The sequence below is a fragment of the Oncorhynchus kisutch genome, linkage group LG10, assembly GCF_002021735.2.
Source record: "Oncorhynchus kisutch isolate 150728-3 linkage group LG10, Okis_V2, whole genome shotgun sequence".
Classification (NCBI taxonomy): Eukaryota; Metazoa; Chordata; class Actinopteri; order Salmoniformes; family Salmonidae; genus Oncorhynchus; species Oncorhynchus kisutch.
This window is the reverse complement of record NC_034183.2, coordinates 48,395,171-48,415,802: the sequence shown is the minus strand read 5'-3', so window position 1 is coordinate 48,415,802 and position 20,632 is coordinate 48,395,171. Positions and strand designations below refer to the sequence as shown.

Sequence of the window (20,632 nt, the reverse complement as noted above, 5' to 3'; positions counted from 1 at the left end):
CGCAGCCTCTGCCTCTCCCTCTCCCTCTCCTCCCGCTCCTCTCTCATCCGCCTCTCTTCCACCGCCTTCCTTGCCTGCTCCTCCTCTTGCAGAATCAGTTAGTTTACTGCAAAATACCAGCCATGGTTTTCCTTAACCTGCTCCTCTACCTTCTCCAGCAGCTCCTGAACTTGTGTGTTCACCGTGTTGTCATCCCCACTCTGCTGTGTGTTACTATCCAGGCCATGGTATCTGTTACCACACCTCTCCACCAGCCACTGAAGGGGCTCCCCAGCTGCAATGAACTCCTCTACGAACGTCCCCTCAGGTAGCCGGTCAACCCCAGTGAAGAGCACCATGGTGGACCTTCAGGCCCCTCCTCCTAGATGACCCAGCTGCTTCTCTGCTGCCTTCCTGTGAAATTCAGTTCTGTTGGATGATATAGTAGATATAATAGCAAAAAAACAGTGACAAAATGACATGGTGGATATACAGGTGCAGTTGGGCAGAGGGGCAATTAAAACATCGATTCGGAAGAATTGGAAAATGGGATGAAAGTAGCGAGGGCAGACATTTTTACAGTACAAGGAAATCTGTACAGGAGATAGTGTCATGTAATGGGAACTGAAGGGAGGAAGTTATGTTGTATAGGATGAGATAAGGGCATACATGGTAGTCAAGTCTGTAATGGCTGTATGGTACAGGAAACGGTTGAGCGTGTATTATTATTTTGTGAAATGTATGATGTAGAAAGCGAGAGGTTGTTTGACACGGTCAGATAGGTTGGATGGGAATGGGTATTGGGTGGTATTTTGGGTGGGGGTGATAGGAGTAGTGAGGTTTGTAGGAAATTATTTTATTTTATTAGAAATGAAGGGTTAGCTAAGAGAATATAGCGCAATAGATAAGTTGTGACCGGGTTCACACTCCAGTACAGTATGTGGCAGTGTATGCACCTGTCAGTTGGTTGCAAACCGACAATAAAAACTTAAAGAAGAAGACCCTGAAGTGTGTGGTTTCAGGGTGGGTGAAAACAGAGTTTGGTGTTGTGGAATCACTTAGGGTCTTGTGGTCTTGTGATAATTGTTTGTGTTTCTGCTGGTCAGAGGGAAAAGGCGCTCCACGGTAAATGAATGATTGCAAGAAACGGGAATTGTTTTGCACTCAAGAAAAGGGTGCCGTTGAAAGGAGTAATTACTGGGGTAGTAGTAAATGTAAAAGTTGACCAACTGAAGGGGAAGATTGCCAGTGTTTGTGATGCTTGTAATTTTGTGCGACACAGACAGGGTGGCGTGTGTGGTGAAGCAGAAGAGCCATTGCTTGTTCTTTTGAGTTTTGATGTTGAGTCTTTGCCGTACAAAGTGATATTAGGTTATCGTGTATGAGATTTTCTGCCGAATACATTACGCTGTTACAGGTGTCAAGCTTATGGGCATGTGGCAGCAGTGTGTTGGAGGGAGGTTTGTAGGTGTGAGAAGGGTGAAGAAGGGCATGAGACAAAGGAATGTGTAGCATTGGGGAAGGTAGTGGTATGTGTTCATTGTAGGGGTTCCCATGGGGCTGGGGATCAGAAATGTCCCGTGTGCGAGAGGAAGGTTGAGGTTTCCAGGGTTAGAGTAGTGCATAAGTTGTAATATGCTGAGGCAGTGAAGAATGTAGAGGAAGATGGGTCATGGGGGAGGTTTCCTGAGAGGAGTGGTGTGAGTAGTACCAGTACAGAGGGATAGGCCAACAAGTGATATATGTTTCAGTAAGATTGGATTTTTTTGCATTTATAGCAATGGTTATCAAGTCACAGAGAATGGAGGTTGTGGTGGCAGCTGCAGAGAGGTATTTGGGTGTGCGAGACTTGACATCAGAAGAGTGACAGGGTGTGTTAAGTGGTGGTGTCCCATCCTTTCAGGTTGTCAGCCTTAGTTAGGACTAAATAGATGTAAATAGTCGAGTAGGGTTGTGTTATTTATTCTTATTATATATAGAATTTCTTTTGTGAGTGTTGTTAGATGGTAGGGTATTTGTTTATTTATGTATTTTTTCAAGCAAAGTATAAGGGAGTTGTACTCCAGTCGAGTAGATGGCGGTAATGCAACATTTATTGAATTGCCAACCGCCGTTAAACCTCATCAAAGAAGATGAGGTTAAACCTGCGTGCTGCCTGAGGCTTGTAACACACGTTTCAGTCATGGACACATTTGGAGACGAATTTAATAAGTATCGTTCACCGCTGGTGTCACGATATGCCAGCAAGGAAATGGCTTATAACTTCAGTGACAAGAAGAAATTCACAACGTGGAGAAAACTGTGGATCTATTTGGCCAAAGCGGAAAAGGTTTTGCCTCTAATTAGCCACTTAGCTAGCTGTAATCTTGGCTAGTTATCGTGAATGAGCATGCATGTCATTGTCTGTGTTTCAGTAGCTATCTAGCTATCGTTTTCCATATTTTTTAAAAACTTTCTGCTACAAAATGAAGTATATTTTAAGTTTGCGACCTTGAGAGATCCTTCTCAAGTTCCCTGCTCTAAATATAGGAGGACCTTATAGTAAATGAACAGCTTCAGAATATAACATTACTGTATTTGCCTTACAAGACAGAAGATGCAAACCAAACAAACTAGCTAGTAGGATGCAGTGTCTTGTGATAAGCTGTGGAGTATCGATGCATGGTTGTGGAATGTGGATGTAACAATGCATGTAGTTATTCATCAACAGTACCCAGTTTTTTTGGCAAAGTCAGGAAAGTGACTGTGATTGTTGGTATAGTAAGTTACGCTAGTCAATCAAAGCTGTAGGGGTATACATCTGAAGGACTTCTATCTTCAATAATATAGCCTCTCTTTAACTTGACATCAGGGTTCCAAATCACTTTCAGCTAGTTCAGTGACCCCACTGTTGGCCTACACTATTTGGAAACTGGATATAGATTTCCAGCTATTCCACATGATAAACAAACCTGCAAACAGTGAAACCTAGATAAGAATTGTCCAGCAAATACTTGTTTAAGAGAGAAAGACTAGGCTATTTTTAAAGACAAAAATGACTTCCACAACTCTTCTAATTTACAGGGAGGCTGTGTGTTTGTAATGAACCTTACTATCAGACCCTCTGTCACATGCAACAGCTCATCTGATCTGTTAGTGGAGGGGAAATGGACTACACAAAGATAAGGATATAGGCTGGGCCTAGACTATGGGCAAAAAGTACAAAATACAGATACAGTGATCTTTATGATATTTTGTATCAAAATAAATGACAAAATTCTTGGACAAATATATTTGCAAGTAGCTGGCCCAAACAGCAAAAATATTCTCAGTAATGGTTTTACATTGACTGTATTATGTTTTCGTTTACTTACCTTAGTTGAGTAAGTCTACTCTGGTAAGGGTGTCTGCTAAATCACCTACATGTATATGTGAAAATGAACTACAAAGCACACAGTGTATTGTTTCGGGCCAGAGCTATTAGAATAATACTCAGCATGCTTTGCAATTGTTACAATTTGTATATTTAGTTAATTTAGCAGCTGCTTTTAGCACACCCATAGTGATATCAGACTTCTGATACCAAGGTGAAAGGTGGGCCACAATGTGAACCGCTATACAAAAATGGTATAGGAAAGAAAGTATTTTGAAAATACAATTTTCAGTATTTTGAAAATACAATAAATACAAACTACATTTGAGTGTAATTCAAATGACGAAATACTCAGAAGTAATTCAAATACATATTTCAAATAGATGTAACAGAAATACTGCCTATGGGGCCTTTTAGAAGCTACACACACACACACACACACACACAGCAGGGCTATGGTGGTGGAATCTGTCTCTTCTCACACTCGCTAGTCGCTACTATAGTCTTGTGCCCTCATGAAAATGAATGTACAGACAGTGTTCCCGTACAAAATGTTGTTTCGTCAGATTTCAAATAGCAAGTTTGTCTCCAATGTCTCTCTGAAATCTGCTGGGGTGGGTTTGTGTCAAAAATAGCCAGGCCAAAATGTTATGGTAATAGGACACTAACCCCCTGAGAGTTAGCCTAGCCTGTTTACGCTCTTCACTCTCCTTCCTTGTCCTTGGCCCTAAATAACCCTTCTATGTTTTCAGATATGTAAGTTGCATGTGATTATTAGTGGAAACTCCACCACTGCACTGCTTCTAGCCTACCTATCCAGATCCAAGTAAAAAACATTTAAGTGTTACTAACGGCTAAGGGGAAGGAATGTCACTCGCTATTGTCATTAACACAGGGACAAACTCCTCTGCTCTGCTACTCGAACAACATATTCTATTTTTCAATGGTTTTAAATAGACCTGCTACCATAACGAAGATTGTGCTGGAATAGTTTTCCTAGTTTCTGTGCGAGATATGGAGCGGAGCAAAGCAACCACCTGTAGCTATCTGTTTGAAAGTGATCTGAAAATGTTGACCCACTTTCTGGACAGTTCCACCACACATCCCATTGACACAATTTTTATTATATAGTACCATACAATGTGCAATTACTGCAATGTAGCAACAATGTTTCAGCTTAATAAAAGCCAGAGAACACTTGATAAAGTAGCTAGCGCTTACACTGAATGCATATCCCAGAGTATCAGTTAAAAACCTACAATGACAGGCTGCAGTGCTTTCACTACGCCTCTAGGGTACCTCTAATTTTCTCTGCTCCTCTTGTCCTTCCTGTTGACCTCCAGGCTATTGGTCTGCTCCTTATAACTCCATCTCGTCCTCTTATTCTCCCTTCTCCAGGCTCTTGGCCTGCCCGTCACCGAAGCCCAGGTAGCAGAGATGGAGAGCCACGCTGAGGACATCGACTTTGCCATGGCGGCAGAGGAGGAGAGCAAGCTGAGGCACGATGTCATGGCCCACGTCCACACTTTCGCCCACTGCTGCCCCACCGCTGCTCCCATCATCCACCTGGGTGCCACTTCCTGTTACGTGGGAGACAACACGGTAAGAGAAGCCCAATCCCAAATAGACCTCTAGATCTGAGATGGTTTGACAGGTGTAGGAATTGTTACTTAGCCTCTGGTAGACTAGGTGAAAGTTTCACCATATTGCTTATACCAATCAAATCCTCTTAGATCTCCACAAGGGCACAGGGCTTGGTTGTTAATTTGGGTTTGGGCCATGTATTGTACATGCAACAGACTGCAGACAGTTACTTTTAGACCAAAAGGACCACGTTATTTTGGGATGAGTGTGCTTAATGGTTACGTTTGTTTCTCATGGGTATATCTTAGCGGTCGACCGATTAATCGGAATGGCTGATTTCAAGTTTTCATAACAATCGGTAATCTGCATTTTTGGACACCGATTATGGCCGATAACATTGCACTCCACGAGGAGACTGCGTTGCAGACTGACTACCTGTTATGCGAGTGCAGAAAAGAGCCATGGTAAGGTGCTAGCTAGCATTAAACTTATTTTATAAAAAACAATCAATCTTAACATAATCACTAGTTAACTACACATGGTTGATGATATTACTAGTTTATCTAGCTTGTCCTGCGTTGCATATAATCGATGCGGTGCCTGTTAATTTATCATTGAATCACAGCCTACTTCACCAAACGGGTGATTTTTAACAAGTGCATTCGTGAAAAAAGCACTGTCGTTGCACCAATGTGTACCTAACCATAAACATCAACGCCTTTCTTAAAATCAATACACAAGTATATATTTTTTAACCTGCATATTTAGTTAATATTGCCTGCTAACATTAATTTATTTTAACTAGGGAAATTCTGCCACTTCTCTTGCGTTCTGTGCAACAGAGTCAGGGTATATGCAGCAGTTTGGTCCGCCTGGCTCGTTGCGAACTGTGTGAAGACCATTTCTTCCTAACAAAGACAGCCAACTTTAACAAAAGCCCATTTGCGAAAAAAGCATGTTAACAGGAACCACCAGCTTTCATATGTTCTCATGTTCTGAGCAAGGAACTTAAACGTTAGCTTTTTTACATGGCACATATTGCACTTTTACTTTCTTCTCCAACATGGTTTTTGCAAATTGAACATGTTTCATTATATATAAAATATATATATACAAATCGGCCGATTAATCGGTATCAGCTTTTTTTGGTCCTCCAATAATCGGTATCGGTATCGAAAAATCATAAATGGTTGACCTCTAGTGTGTGTATATAGATTTCTATGCATAAAGACTGATATGCCTGCTGGTTTTTTTCCCTTCAGGATTTGATCATGCTTCGTGACGGTTTTGACATTCTCCTGCCGAAGGTAAGTTAGTGGTTATAGACCAGGGAGGATTAGTTGTACTACCCCCAGGCCTGCACTAGATACAGATAGTATGCTGTAGTTATGTGCCACTTTGTGTTGAAAATGTCTGAGAAAGTCAGCCAAGTATGATCCTGTATATCCCTCATCTCTTCCGTAAACTAAAAACAAGTTTCTGTCTTTATAGTTGGCCAGAGTGATCGACAGACTATCAAACTTTGCTGAAAAATACGCTGGTCTCCCCACCCTGGGTTTCACACATTACCAGTAAGTATGAACACCTCAGGAGGTTCTAACTGTTCTAACTGTTAACTCGAAATGCCACAACGACAAGGTTCCAGTTCAACAAAGTTTACTATACCGTATGAACACACTATAAGGTAGCCATTCCACTCAAGGCTAGGTCCATCAACAACCAAACTTCCCGCGCAGGCACACTCTTGACAGAGTGATAGTCCCGTAATAACAATCTTCCTCTGTTCTTTAAAGACAAATAAAACATCAACAACATAATTAAATGTCCAAGTATTATTCAAGTTCCCCATTACAAATGGGTTGTGTGACAGTTTTTATTTGTATTACTCAAGCTGCCACTTTCCATTACTGAGAGAGCCTGCTCCTTTTTTAGTCACAGTCAGCAAGCTCTTCCTTCCTGCTTCTGTGGTCGACCACAGAATCCAGCAGATGAAGGAACAGCTTGGTGACAGAGAAAGTGGTATTCCACATACAGCAACCGTCATTGGACGAGCAGAAAAAGGAAAACACCAAAACTGGTCCAACTTGCTGTACTCTGAAACAGTACAACAGGGTCAGCTGACCTGTCACTTGTAGATAATCTCAGAATTTAACCAGTGGAAAAACAGAAATATAGGAATACTTAACAATAACTTCTATATTAGTCCCCATGAGCGTAACCCTCAAATTTGGGCTGTCGGACTCGCTTGGGCTGACGATCTCAGTGATTTTTTTCAAGGTCTATGTCTCTAGAGTTGGAAAATGTGTGGTAGCAGTACAGCAATGGTAGCTTTCTGTGTTATCACTCCTTAATTTCATCCCTCCATCCCATACATTTTCCCCATAGGGATTTTACCCTATGACAAACATTGTCAGTATAGAACAATTGTATATTGCTCACGTATGGCCTTTAATCATATATCATTGAAAGGCTTAGTTTCACAGCTATCCATCAGGTCAGTATTCAACAGTGTTCAACAGAACCTTGACCTTTGACCCTAGGGTACATATAAGAATTACCTGTGTAAATTGCTTAAAAAAGAAAACCCTGATACATTTCCATCTTTGTTTGACAAGTGGTTCTGAAATGCCATGAATTTACATTTCAAATTATATATAATATAACCAACTTTTGAAGCACCAGCTACAACTATTATTAAAAAAATAGCCCATGTGATGGAGGCACCACATTTCACACACACTGCTGGAACAGGCTTTTAAAAAGATTTGTAGATGCAGGGACATCACAGGATTCAAGTATTAACTCCACAGAAGCCTTTTTCTAATATGGTCGGCGAATAACTCAATAGGGTCTTATTGGATCAATTTCGCATGATCATATTTGTATGAAATATAATTCTAATATATAATTCTAATATCATAAAATGTTAATTGATGTAGAATACACAACCAAATGAGCCAAGTGTGCAGATATAAAGATTATTCACAGCTTTTCGGGTACATTTCTTACCACAATTCTGTCTGAATTGCTGATTTCTGAAGATGTCATGATCAATAATTGCAATATTTTATCTTCAAGCATGTAAGATGGATATGTACAAGTGAATAGTCATGGATGTGAGCTGATTTTAAAATGATATACAATGTTATCCTATTAACTATTGGTAATGTCCTTTCAGAACCACTCCGAACCAGAACCAAACAAAGATGATAATGTATCAGGGTTTCCTTTTTATTAGCAATTTATACAGGTATTTGTGATATGTACCCTAGAGGTCAAAGGTCAAGGTTATGTTCACCTGGGGGAGATTGGTATCTGTGAATCTGAGCGTTTCAATGATATAATTGAAGGTGAGCATATAACATGTTGTGTACTGACATTGTTGTATACTGACACCTTTCCAACTCTAGGGACATAGAATTATATATATATTTACCTTTATTTAACTAGGCAAGTCAGTTAACATATTCTTATTTACAATGACGGCCTACATGGACTTTCAAGGAAATCAAATCACTTTATTTGTCACATGCGCCAAATAAAACCAGTGTAGACCTTACTGTGAAATGCTTACTTACAAGCCCTTAACCAACAGTGCAGTTCAAGAAGAGTTAAGAAAATATTTACCAAATAAACTAAAGTAAAAAGTAACACAATAAAATAACAATAATGAGGCTATGTAACGGGGTACTGGCACCCGTGTACAGGGGTACAGGTTAGTTGAGGTCATACATGTAGGTAGGGGTGAAGTGACTATGCATAGATAATAAACAGCGAGTAGCAGCAGGGTTTGTCATGAAGAGGGCTTCACGACTGTCTTGGTGTGTTTGGACAATGATAGTTCGTTGGTGATGTGGACACCAAGGAACTTAACTCTCCACCTGCTCCACTACAGCCCCGCCGATGTTAATGGGGGCCTGTTTGGCCCGCCTTTTCCTGTAGTCCACGATCGGCTCCTTTGTCTTGCTCACATTGAGGGAGAGGTTGTTGTCCTGGCACTACACTGCCAGTTCTCTGACCTCCTTCCTATGGTCTGTCTCATCGCTGTCTGTGATCAGGGCAATCACTGTTGTGTCGTCAGCATACTTAATGATGGTGTTGGAGTCATGTTTTGGCCACGCAGTTGTGGGAGTACAGGAGGGGACTAAGTACACACCCCTGAGGGGCGACAGTGTTGAGGATCAGCGTGGTAGACTTTTTGTGGCCTACCTGGGGGTGGCCTGTCAGGAAGAACAGGATCCAGTTGCAGAGGGAGGTGTTTAGTCCCAGGGACCTTAGCTTAGTGATGAGCTTCGTGGGCACTATGGTCAATGAACAGCATTCTCACATAGGTGTTCCTTTTGTCCAGGTGGGAAAGGGCAGTGTGGAGTGCGATTGAGACTGCGTCATCTGTGGATTTGTTGGGGCGGTATGCGAATTACAGTGGGTCTAGGGTATCCAGGAGGATGCTGTTGATGTGAGCCATGCTCAGCCTTTCAAAGTACTACATGGCTACTGACGTGAGTGCTACTGGGCTGTAATCATTTAGGCAGGTTACCTTCGCTTCCTTGGGCACAGAGACTATGGTGGTCTGCTTGAAACATGTAGGTATTGCAGACTCTGTCAGGGAGAGATTGAAAATGTCAGTGAAGACACTTGCCAGTTGGTCCGCGCATGCTTTGAGTAAATGTCCTGGTAATCTGTCTGGCCCTGCGTCTTTGTGAATGGTGATGTGTTTAAAGGTCTTGCTCACATCAGTAACCGAGAGCGTTATCACACAGTCATCCAGAACAGCTGGTGCTCTCATGCATGCTTCAGTCTTACTTGCCTCGAGGCAAGCATAAAAGTAATTTAGCTCGTCTGGTAGGCTTGCGTGACTGGGCAGCTCACATCTGGATTTCCCTTTTGTAGTCCTTAATAGTTTATTCCCTGCTACATCCGACGAGTAGTATTCTTAGCGGGATTTTTTGTAAGTGTCCGGATTAGTGCCCTGCTCCTTGAAAGTGGCAGCTCTAGCCTTTAGCTCGATGCGGATGTTGCCTGTAATCTATAGCTTCTGTTTGGGATATGTACGGTTACTGTGGGGACAACATCGTTGACACACTTATTGATGAAGGCGATGACTTAGGTGGTATACTCCTCAGTGCCATTGGATGAATGCCGGAACATATTCTAGTCTGTGCTAGCAAAACAGTCCTGTAGTGTAGCATCCGTGTCATCTGACAACTTCCGTATTGAGCGAGTCACTGGTACTTCCTGCTTTAGTTTTTGCTTGTAAGCAGGAATCAGGAGGATATAGGAGATTTCTCCAAATGGAGGGCGGGAGAGAGCTTTGTATACATCTGTGTGTGGAATAAAATCACTATGAGACGTTGTCAGCCTACGTGAGCCTGACCGACCCCCCCCGGCTCATGGACTATGTGCCATTGTGGATATATCCCATTTGTCTATGAACACTTATGTTCCTCTCAGATTTTATCTCTCTGCCTTATATTTCTTTCTGTTTTATTTTTATATGAATCTTTATTTTTCCCCTCCACATTTTATTTTAACTTTTCTTCTCCTCTCACCATTTATATTTTTTTCCATCTCTCTCTCGTTTTCTTTTCATCTTTATCGCTCTCGTGCTCTCATAAATTCATATATATAACCTACCTAACTCTACCAGGCCGGCCCAGTTGACCACAGTGGGTAAGAGAGCATGTCTGTGGCTCCAGGACCTGGCCATGGACATGCGGAACCTTCAGCGCGCCCGCGAAGACCTGCGTTTCCGGGGGGTGAAGGGTACTACGGGCACCCAGGCCAGCTTTCTGCAGCTCTTCCAGGGGGACCATGATAAGGTGGAGGATCTGGACAGAATGGTCACGGAGATGGCAGGCTTCAAAAAGTGAGTTAATGTATACTTTTATGTCAACAGTCTCTTGAGTTTCCTATTTGCCACATGTTTTGTCATTTGAGTACAAGCAAATCCCTGAAATACCTTCTTTTTTTTTTTTTTTTTGTGATTATTTGTCTTCAATCCTGTAAATGTTTTCCTCCCAGGGCTTACATGGTGACTGGACAGACGTACAGTCGTAAGGTAGACATCGACTCCCTCTCTCCCCTGGCCAGCATGGGAGCCACCATCCACAAGGTTGGGATGAGATTTGACTGGACATCAGTTTGTTATTCTTACTACCGTAAATCACAAATCTGTCTGAGAAACAATGCCTCCTGGTGGTCTTTGACAGTAGTGGAATGACCCACAGGTAATATATTATACTCTCTTCCTCAGATCTGCACTGACATCCGCCTGCTGGCTAACCTTAAAGAGATTGAGGAGCCTTTTGAAAAGGAGCAGATTGGTGAGTCATAAGAAGGAAATTGCTCCACTTCCTACCCAGGTATAAAGGTATCTAATCCCAAAACTAGGGTTGATTTCCTTTGCATGTTCTTGATTCCTCACATCCTCTCTCTTTACCTCTCAAAGCAGATTGGAGCAAAATATCAGAAGAACCTTCACCTCTGATCTTCTGCTCCAATGTACTTTGAGAAAGAGGCAAGGAGAGAGGATGTGAGGAATCAATAAAATACAATTGAGTTTTAGCCCTAGATTTCACTTTGATTTAAGGCACCAACTGGTAAACCATCCTGATGTTTCAGAGTAAACAGCTAGTTTAAGTTATTTCCTAAATGCCAACCCATTGTTACTTGTCTGGGTCCCTCTGACTGCCTCTCCCCCAGGCTCCAGTGCCATGCCCTACAAGAGGAACCCAATGCGTTGTGAGCGTTGTTGTAGTCTGGCCCGCCACCTGATAGCGCTGCTCGCTGACCCCCTCCAGACTGCCTCTGTCCAGTGGCTGGAAAGAACACTGGATGACAGTGCCAATAGGAGAATCTCTCTCCCTGAGTCTTTCCTTACCGCTGACATCATCCTCAGCACCCTGCAGAACATCACCGAAGGCCTGGTGGTCTACCCCAAGGTAAATTAGTTGAATTTATTAGATAATTAGAAGTAGTAGGCTTGTCCAGACCGAAATTATTGAGGATAAAAAACACAATAAACCAGGAGGCTTATTTCCATTGTTGTCCTCATAAGGTGTTATCACCACCATTTTAAACCTTGTCATTTCATGAGTAATGCACACACAACTGCACATCACAGAGGAACAACATTCAACTCAAACGGTCTTGTATGTTATGTAGGGGTGTAACAGTTGTGTGTGGGGGAGAGAGAGTGCTCCTCCTCCTCCATTTAAATCTCCAGTTTGGCAACATTTTGGCATCCCAGTAGACGCAAAAATGTATTTAACTTCGGAGGAAATCAACTAAATGTATTGCATTTATTAGAACATTAATTCATTTGCCCAAAATGCACAAGTCATTTGTATTTTTCCTTTAACTTTCTGAAGAGGTAATGGCGCGAGAATGCTCCTGTCTGTGTATAGCTGTACACAATGATGCTAATGACAACTGTCTTCTGGTAGATGGATAGTCTTTCCCATAAACCTTCTCATTGAAATGTTAACCATAAAGTCATCTATGGACAGTGCCTTTGGAAAGTATTCAGACCCCTTGACTTTTTCCATATTTTGGTACGTTGCAGCCTTATTCTAAAATGGATTAAATAAAATCCTCAACAATACCCCATAATAACAAAGAGAGAACAGGTTTTGAGAAATGTTTGCATATGTATTAAAATAAATTAAAACACTGCCTTATTTACATAAGTATTCAGACCCTTTGCTATGAGACTCGAAATTGAGCTCAGGTGCATCCTGTTTCCATTGATCATCCTTGAGATGTTTTTACAACTTGATTGGAGGCCACCTGTGGTAAATTCAATTGACTGGACATGATTTGGAAAGGCACACACCTATCAATATAAGGTCCCACAGTTGACAGTGCATGTCAGAGCAAAAATCCAGCCATGAGGTCGAAGGAATTGTCAATAGAGCTCTGAAACAGGATTGTGTCGAGGCACAAATCTGGGGTAGGGTACCATAATATTTCTGCAGCATTGAAGGTCCCCAAGAACACAGTTGCCTCCATCATTCTTAAATGGAATAAGTTTGGAACCACCAAGACTCTTTCTAGAGCTGGCCGCCTGGCCAAACTGAGCAATCGGGGAGAAGGGCCTTGGTCAGGGAGGTGACCAAGAACCAGATTGTCACTGACAGAGCTCTAGAGTTCCTCTGTGAAGATGGGAGAACCTTCCAGAAGGACCACCATCTCTGCAGAACTCCACCAATCAGGCCTTTATGGTAGACTGAAGCCATTCCTCAGTAAAAGGCACATGACAGCCCGCTTGGGGTTTGACAAAAGGCACCTAAAGACTTGTTTATCTGAACTCTTTGGCCTGAATGCCAAGCGTCACGTCTAGAGAACCTAGCACCATCCCTACGGTGGCATCATGCTGGTGGCAGGGGCAGGGACTGGGAGACTAGTCAGGATCGAGGCAAAGATGAATGGAGCGTAGTACAGAGAGATCGTTGACGAGAACCTGCTCCAGAGCTTTCAGGACCTTTTAGACTGGGGCGAAGGTTCCCTTCTCAACAGGACAACGACCCTCAGCACACAGCCAAGACAACGCAGGAGTGGCTTCGGGACAAGTCTCTGAATGTCCTTGAGTGGCCCAGCCAGTGCCCGGACTTAAACCTGATCGAATATCTTTGGAGAGACCTGAAAATAGCTGTGCAGCGACGCTCCCCATCCAACCTGACAGAGCTTGAGAGGATCTGCGGAGAAGAATGGAATGGTTTATTTTTAATAAGTTAGCAAACATTTCTAAAAACCTGTTTTTGTTTTGTCATTATGGAGTATTGTGTCTAGATTTGGGGGGGGGGGGGAACAATTTGATACATTTTAGAATAAGGCTGTAACCTAACAATGTGGAAAAAGTCAAGGCGTGAATACTTTCCGAAGGTACTGTATACCTGGCAGAATGATATCCTGATTATTTGCATCAATTCAGTGGTGATTAGTTCAGCAAACTCTGCAATCACGTGTGCTACATAAACACTGTTAACCAAACAAGGCACTTGCTGGTGTGCACCTAAATGATAGGGTATCTACACCCAAAAATGAAAATGTCTCCAATGTTGTTTTTTCTATTAAAGTGAATTTGACAGTGGAAAATCAGAAACCTGGAAAAACGGAATTAGGCAAAAAATAAAGCCATTTTATTGGGCTCTACATTAGAGGCAAGAAAAAGTATGTGAATCATTTGGAAATACCTGTATTTCTGCATAACTTTGTCATAAAATTGGATCTATTCTTCATCTAGGTCACAATAGACAGTCTGCTTAAACTAATAACACATATATGTTTTCATGTCTTTATTGAACACACTGTGTAAACATTCACAATGCAGGGTGGGAAAAGTATATGAACCCTTGAATATAAAAACTGGTTGACCCTCCTTTGGCAGCAATAACCTCAACCAAATGTTTTCTGTAGTTGCGGATCAGACCTGCACAATGGTCTGGAGGAATTCTGGACCACTCCTCTTTACAAAACTGTTTCAGTTCAGCAATATTCTTGGCATGTCTGGTGTGAACTGCTCTCGAGGTCATGCCATAGCATCTCAATCGGGTTGAGGTCAGGACTCTGACTGGGCCACTCCATAAGGCATATTTTATTCTGTTGAAGCAATTCTGTTGTTGATTTACTTCTGTGTTTTGGGTCGTTGCCCTGTTGCATCACCCAACTTCTGTTGAGCTTCAATTAGCGGACAGATAGCCTAACATTCTCCTGAAAAAGGTCTTGATAAACTTGGGAATTCATTTTTCCGTCATTGATAGCAAGCTGTCCAGGCCCCGAGGTAGCAAAGCCTGCCCCAAACCATGATGCTCCCTCCACCATACTTTACAGTTGGGATTAGGTTTTGATGTTGGTGTGCTGTGCCTTTTTTTTTTTCTCCACATAGTGTTGTGTGTTCTTTCCAAACAAGTCAACTTTAGTTTCATCTGTCCACAGAATATTTTGTCAGTAGCACTGTGGGACATCCAGGTGCACTTTTGTAAATTTCAGACATGCAGCAATGTTTTTCTTTCTTTTTTTGGACAGCAGTGGCTTCTTCTGTGGTGTCCTCCCATGAACAACATTCTTGTTTAGTGTTTTACGTATCGTAGACTCGTCAACAGAGATGTTAGCATGTTCCAGAGATTTCTGGATGTCTTTAGTTGACACACTAGGATTCTTCTTAACCTCATTGAGCATTCTTCGCAGTGCTCTTGCAGTCATCGATGCATGACGGCCACTCCTAGGGAGAGTAGCAACAGTGCTGAACTTTCTCCATTTATAGACATTTTGTCTTACCGTGGACTGATAAACATCAAGGCTTTTAGAGCTACCTTTTTGACCCTTTCCAACTTTATGCAAGTCAACAATTCTCAATCTTAGGTCTTCTTGATCTATTTCGTTCGAGACATTTTTCACATCAGGCAATGCTTCTTGTGAATAGAAAACTCAAATTTGGTGATTTAAAAAAATATATAAATAATTATAAGGCAAGGCAGCTCTAACCAACATCTCCAATCTCGTCTCATTGATTGGACTCCAGGTTAGCTGACACCAATTAGCTTTTGGAGAAGTCATTAGCCTAGGGGTTCACATACTTTTTTCCAACCTACACTGAATGTATAAATTATGTATTCAATATAGACAATAAAAATACAATAATTTGTGTGTTAGTTTAAGCACACTTTGTCTATTGTTGTGATTTAGATGAAGATCAGATCAAATTTGATGACCAATTTATGTAGAAATCCAGGTAATTCCAGGTAATTCCAAAGGGTTCACATACTTTTTCTTGCCACTGTATATGATCTATTCCTGGGTTAGTTTTGCATGTTTTGCCCAAACTAGAATTAATTACAATAACTTGGCCATTAATTTTCCTACTGTACCGAAACTAAACTGTGACCGCAATACGTACCGAAACCTGGATTTGGTGAATCGTTACACCCCTAATGATATGTATCCCTTTCCCGTCACAATAATTTTCATCTATCTCTTTCCCGCTCGCTTTCTCTCATCCTCTCGCTCTCTCTGTCAGGTGATCGAGAGACACATCCATCATGAGCTTCCCTTCATGGCTACAGAGAACATAATCATGGCTATGGTGAAGGCTGGAGGCAACAGACAGGTACGCACCCTTCTAGTACAGCATGACACCACAACTTATTAGAACAGAACGTATTTCTCAGACTCCACGTTGCATAATTAGTCGCACATTGCATAATTAGTGTAGCACATTTATTCCTCCATCAGTTTTAAAAATATAATTTAGCTGTGGTGGCGAGTGGGGATGCAGACCCCAATGAGTGTTCTGTTACATGTGCATTTTATACATTTGAGCAGAGTTGATACATTGTGTCATTTCATCACCTGGTATAACCAAGAGCACAGGCCAGTCTGAGTAGGCTTTTCAGTTGCAAGTTCGCTGTCATGTAGCCTCTGAGTGACATAGCGGAACAATGAAGCACCATTTCTCGACAGGCATGCTTGCAGCTTTACAGCAAAGAAAATGGCTCGTCTCTAGATTAAAAGATTAATAAAATATGACCTTTTTTCTTCCGGTGCGATTTCATGCACATTTGAGAAATTCACAAACCATGAGTCCCTTTTTTTAAACTAATCCTAGGTTGCTAATTATTAGTTTGATAACAAACGATGTTGTTCAGTCATGTTCTTAGAAATCTCATAATTAAAATTCCTCAAACATACACGTATCTTATACCGTTTTAAAGGTAATCTTGTTAATACCACCAAAGTGTCCGATTTCAAATAGGCTTTACAGCGAAAGCAACACAAACGATGTTAGGTGACCACCAACTCACAGAAAAACCCTGCCATTTTTCCAGCCAAAGAGAGGAGTCACAAAAAGCACAAATAGAGATAAAATTAATCACTAACCTTTGATCTTCATCACATGACACTCATAGGACTTCATGTTACACAATATATGTATGTTTTGTTCGATAAAGTGCATATTTATATAAAAAAATCTCAGTATACATTGGCTCGCTACGTTCACTAGTTCCAAAAACATCCAGTGATATTGCAGAGAGCCACATAATTTTACAGAAATACTCATTATAAATGTCGATGAAAATACAATTCTTAGACATGGAAATATTGATATACCTCTCCTTAATACAACCGCTGTGTCAGATTTCAAAACAACTGTACGGAAAAAGCAAACCATGCAATAATCTGAGACGGTGCTCAAAAAATAAAAAAAATTATCCGCCATGTTGGAGTCAACAGAAATCAGAAATAACATTATAAATATTCCCTTACGTTTTGATGATCACTCCCAGGAATAGCAGTTACACAATAAATGCTTGATTTGTTCGATAATGTCCATTATTTATGTCCAAGTAGCTACTTTTGTTAGCGCGTTTAGTACACAAATCCAAAAGGTTGTGCAGGTCCAGCCCAACGTCGGACGAAAACTTCAAAAAGTTATATTAAAGGTCGAAGAAACTTGTCAAACTAAGTATAGAATCATTCTTCAGGATGTTATCATAAATCTTCAATAACGTTCCAACCGTAGAATTCCTATAGAGAAGCAATGGAACGCAGGTTGCTATAATGTGAAATGCGCGTGACCAGGACCTGGCTCTCTGCCAGACCACTGACTCAAAGAGCTCCCATCCGGCTCCACAACACAGTAGAAGCCTCATTCAAGTTTCTAAAGACTGTTGACATCTAGTGGAAGCCCTAGGAAGTGCAACTTGATCCTTATCCCAATGTGTATTCAAAATCGACCAACCTCGGATTTCTTCTCAGGTTTTTGCATCTCTTTCTGGTGCTCCTTAAATTCTGTTTGTTGCCTAATGCTTTTAGTTTGGTGCTTTTGTTGTGAACTGTGTGTGTGATAGAGGCTAATGGATACTTGTTACCGTGACAATACTGCTACCTCCTGTATGTGTGCTTATTTTCTTAAACAGCACAGTAACTGAATCAAATGACATTTTAATCCCCAGATTGCATGTATACTGAACTAAAATATAAACCCAACAAGTGTTGATCCCGTCATTCATGAGCTGAAATAAAATATCCCAGAAATATTCTATAAGCACAAAAAGCTAATTTCTCTATACTTTTGTGCACAAATTTGTTTACATCCCTGTTATTGAGCATTTCGCCTTTGCCAAGATAATCCATCCAGCTGACAGGTGTGGCATATCAAGAAGCTGATTAAACAGAATTATCATTACACAGGTGTACCTTGTGCTGGGGACAATAAAAGGCCACTCTAAAATGTGTAGTTTTGTCACACAACACAATAACACGTCTAAAGTTTTGAGGGAGCATGCAATTGGCATGCTGACTGCAGGAATGTCCACCAGAGCTGTTGCCAAAAAATGTACGGTTAATTGTTCTACCTAAAGCTGCCTCCAACGTCATTTTAGAGAATTTGGCCGTACGTCCAACCGGTTTCAACCGCTGAACACATGTAACCACGCCAGCCAGGACCTCCACATTCATCTTCTTCACCTGCGGGATCGTCCGAGACCAGCCACCCGGACTGCTGATAAAACTGTGGGTTTGCACAACCGAAGAATTTCTGCACAAACAGTCTTAGGGAAGCTCTATGCGAAGATGTGTTGCGCTGCATGAGGCATATGGTGGTCACACCAGAAACTGACTGGTTTTCTGATCCACTCTACATCTGTGGCCAATAGATGCGTATCTGTATTCCCAGTCAAAGTCTTTGAAATTGTTGCATGTTGCATTTGTAATTTATGTTCAGTTTATTATTGTCTAATCACACAGTAACAGTTTCTCGTATTTGTGTTCTTTCACCAGGACTGCCACGAGAAGATCCGTGTGTTGTCCCAGCAGGCTGCAACTGTGGTCAAACAGGAGGGGGGGGACAATGACCTTTTGGCCAGGGTCCAGGCTGACCCCTACTTCGCCCCTATCCTGGGCCATCTAGACAACATCCTGGACCCCAAGACCTTCATCGGCCGCGCCCCCCAACAGGTACTATACAGAACACCTGTTATCTTTGTTTTTCTCAACTTTGCCTCAGAGTTTTGTAATATAATTTTAAAATACCTGTAGTTAAACAGAAAATAATATCCAGCACACTGAGGATCTTGGTACAGATTTAATGGTGGCAAAAATATCCATTCAATCTGTTGAGCATCAGAATCACGTGCTGTTTTGTATTTATTACATTATACAGCTTTTCTCCATGTACCTATAGTTGATGCAACCTAACTCCTCATTCTCTCACTCACTCAGGTGGCGAGGTTTCTCTCTGAGGAGGTACGCCCTCTGCTGGAACCTTACAAGGCCGAGATTCACGTCAAGATCGAGCTGGAGCTCTAAAATGGGGGACAATCCTGACCTGTAAAACGACTAGCCAAAATACTAAAACTGATCCTTAATTTAACCCTGACTTAATTTAAACTAATTCGGAAATATTGTTTAGCAAGTTAGGAGTGGCCTTCTCACTAAAACAAACACATACGGTTACACACCAAAATAAACCTCATGACTGACATTGCATGCTTTACTGTACGGCAATAAAAGACTGAAATCAGAAGTCAGTGAGTTTGTAATGTGAAACTAGCAGAGTTAGAACATATACATATGAAATCTCTGAAATATTTCAGGCCCTACGTCTATATATTTCATACTGTTCCAAAACTGTATTTTCCTAACTTGATTCACTAAGCAAAAAATAAACGTTGTTAATGAAATTCCTTGTTACCTATTTGAGGCACAGTAAACCTTTTAGACTAAAGGACCCAGCTTCCTCTTCAAATGGTTGGGATCAAAGGGCCTTTGTCCCACCAGTCTTTATTACCAAGAGTGTCATCATATGAAGTTGATAATATTGGTTCAGTGGAACCATTATTACACTCATTTATTGCTTTGTATTTGAATGATCTAATACTCAACAGCAGACGCCCTGTTACAGCTTTCAGTCTGGAGAGAAAGAAGACTATATGAAGTCCTGTGTTTTGATATACTTTGGTTTCACTATGTTTGTGGATGTTCAATATGAATTATGTATGACAGAGTTTATATTTAGAAAATGGGTACCTGAAATGGAAAGAAAGGGTAATGTGGAGTGTGAGAACGAGGTGTGCAGAGGAAGCCCACAGCTAGTACAGTATGTTACTGGCAAGCAAGTAGTTGTAAATAAAAATATATATTGTTGGCCACGCTGTTACCGTAATCTCTTGCATAGCAAACCCCTTCAAAAATATACTTCTATGATTCTTCTAAGTAGAATAGTTACACATTCTAAAAATAATAGGTTTATTGTATATAGCGCTTTTCATTACAAAGAGAATTTCAAATACGCTTTAAAAAATAATAAATGTAGGGTTCTGGCAGTGGCAAGTGATGGTGTTCCACTGCTGATGGGGTGTTTAGGCAGTTCAGAAAGGCAGTGGAGGAGAAGTGTCAGCTCTTCCTCGGGCACCGTTGCCGTATCCTGCACGATGTTTAAAAAAAACATTTTTATCTACAGATATACACAACACACATGAATAGAAAAAATCCTATCAAGTACAGTATTACCAAGGAAACTCGCGTATCTGTCTAAACCCAAATTCCCCAGTTCCACTGACTTGGGCATGATCTGATGCTCAAACATGGGCTATGTCCTTACCCTTTTTATTCATGGTGATTCGTGGCAACTTTATTTGAATTAATCAAAACACTGCCATGGTCAAAATCACTATCGGGTCATATCTTCACACCTCAATCAATACCGTCATCCTCGTA

The 20,632-nt window shown here is 41.3% G+C and overlaps 1 protein-coding gene across 2 annotated transcripts; it reads left to right on the top strand.

Moving 5' to 3' along the window:
• Nucleotides 1–998: 998 nt before the first annotated feature.
• On the top strand, nucleotides 999–20,060 carry LOC109898284 (adenylosuccinate lyase). 2 transcript variants are annotated; one of them, XM_020493199.2, is made up of 11 exons: nucleotides 999–2,308; nucleotides 4,730–4,933; nucleotides 6,178–6,222; nucleotides 6,407–6,486; nucleotides 10,563–10,781; nucleotides 10,937–11,027; nucleotides 11,169–11,238; nucleotides 11,618–11,856; nucleotides 15,933–16,022; nucleotides 18,695–18,871; nucleotides 19,136–20,060. In XM_020493199.2, exons 1-11 carry the CDS (start codon nucleotides 2,054–2,056, stop codon nucleotides 19,220–19,222), a joined length of 1,557 nt encoding a protein of 518 aa, XP_020348788.2. In that variant the 5' UTR covers nucleotides 999–2,053; the 3' UTR covers nucleotides 19,223–20,060. The 2 variants fall into 2 exon arrangements, with proteins under 2 accessions (XP_020348788.2, XP_031689714.1); XM_031833854.1 differs by lacking the exon at nucleotides 999–2,308 and adding an exon at nucleotides 4,065–4,087 and having other exon boundaries at nucleotides 19,136–19,596.
• Nucleotides 20,061–20,632: the final 572 nt, after the last annotated feature.

What these genes read in the sequence shown, in the direction of transcription:
- LOC109898284 (XM_020493199.2), top strand. Translation starts at nt 2,054, where the DNA reads ATGGCGGTAATGCAACATTTATTGAATTGCCAACCGCCGTTAAACCTC. An exon ending in CTGGGTTTCACACATTACCA is followed by an intron (nt 6,487 to 10,562) that starts GTAAGTATGAAC and finishes TAACTCTACCAG; the next exon opens with GCCGGCCCAGTTGACCACAG. An exon ending in GAGATGGCAGGCTTCAAAAA is followed by an intron (nt 10,782 to 10,936) that starts GTGAGTTAATGT and finishes TTTTCCTCCCAG; the next exon opens with GGCTTACATGGTGACTGGAC.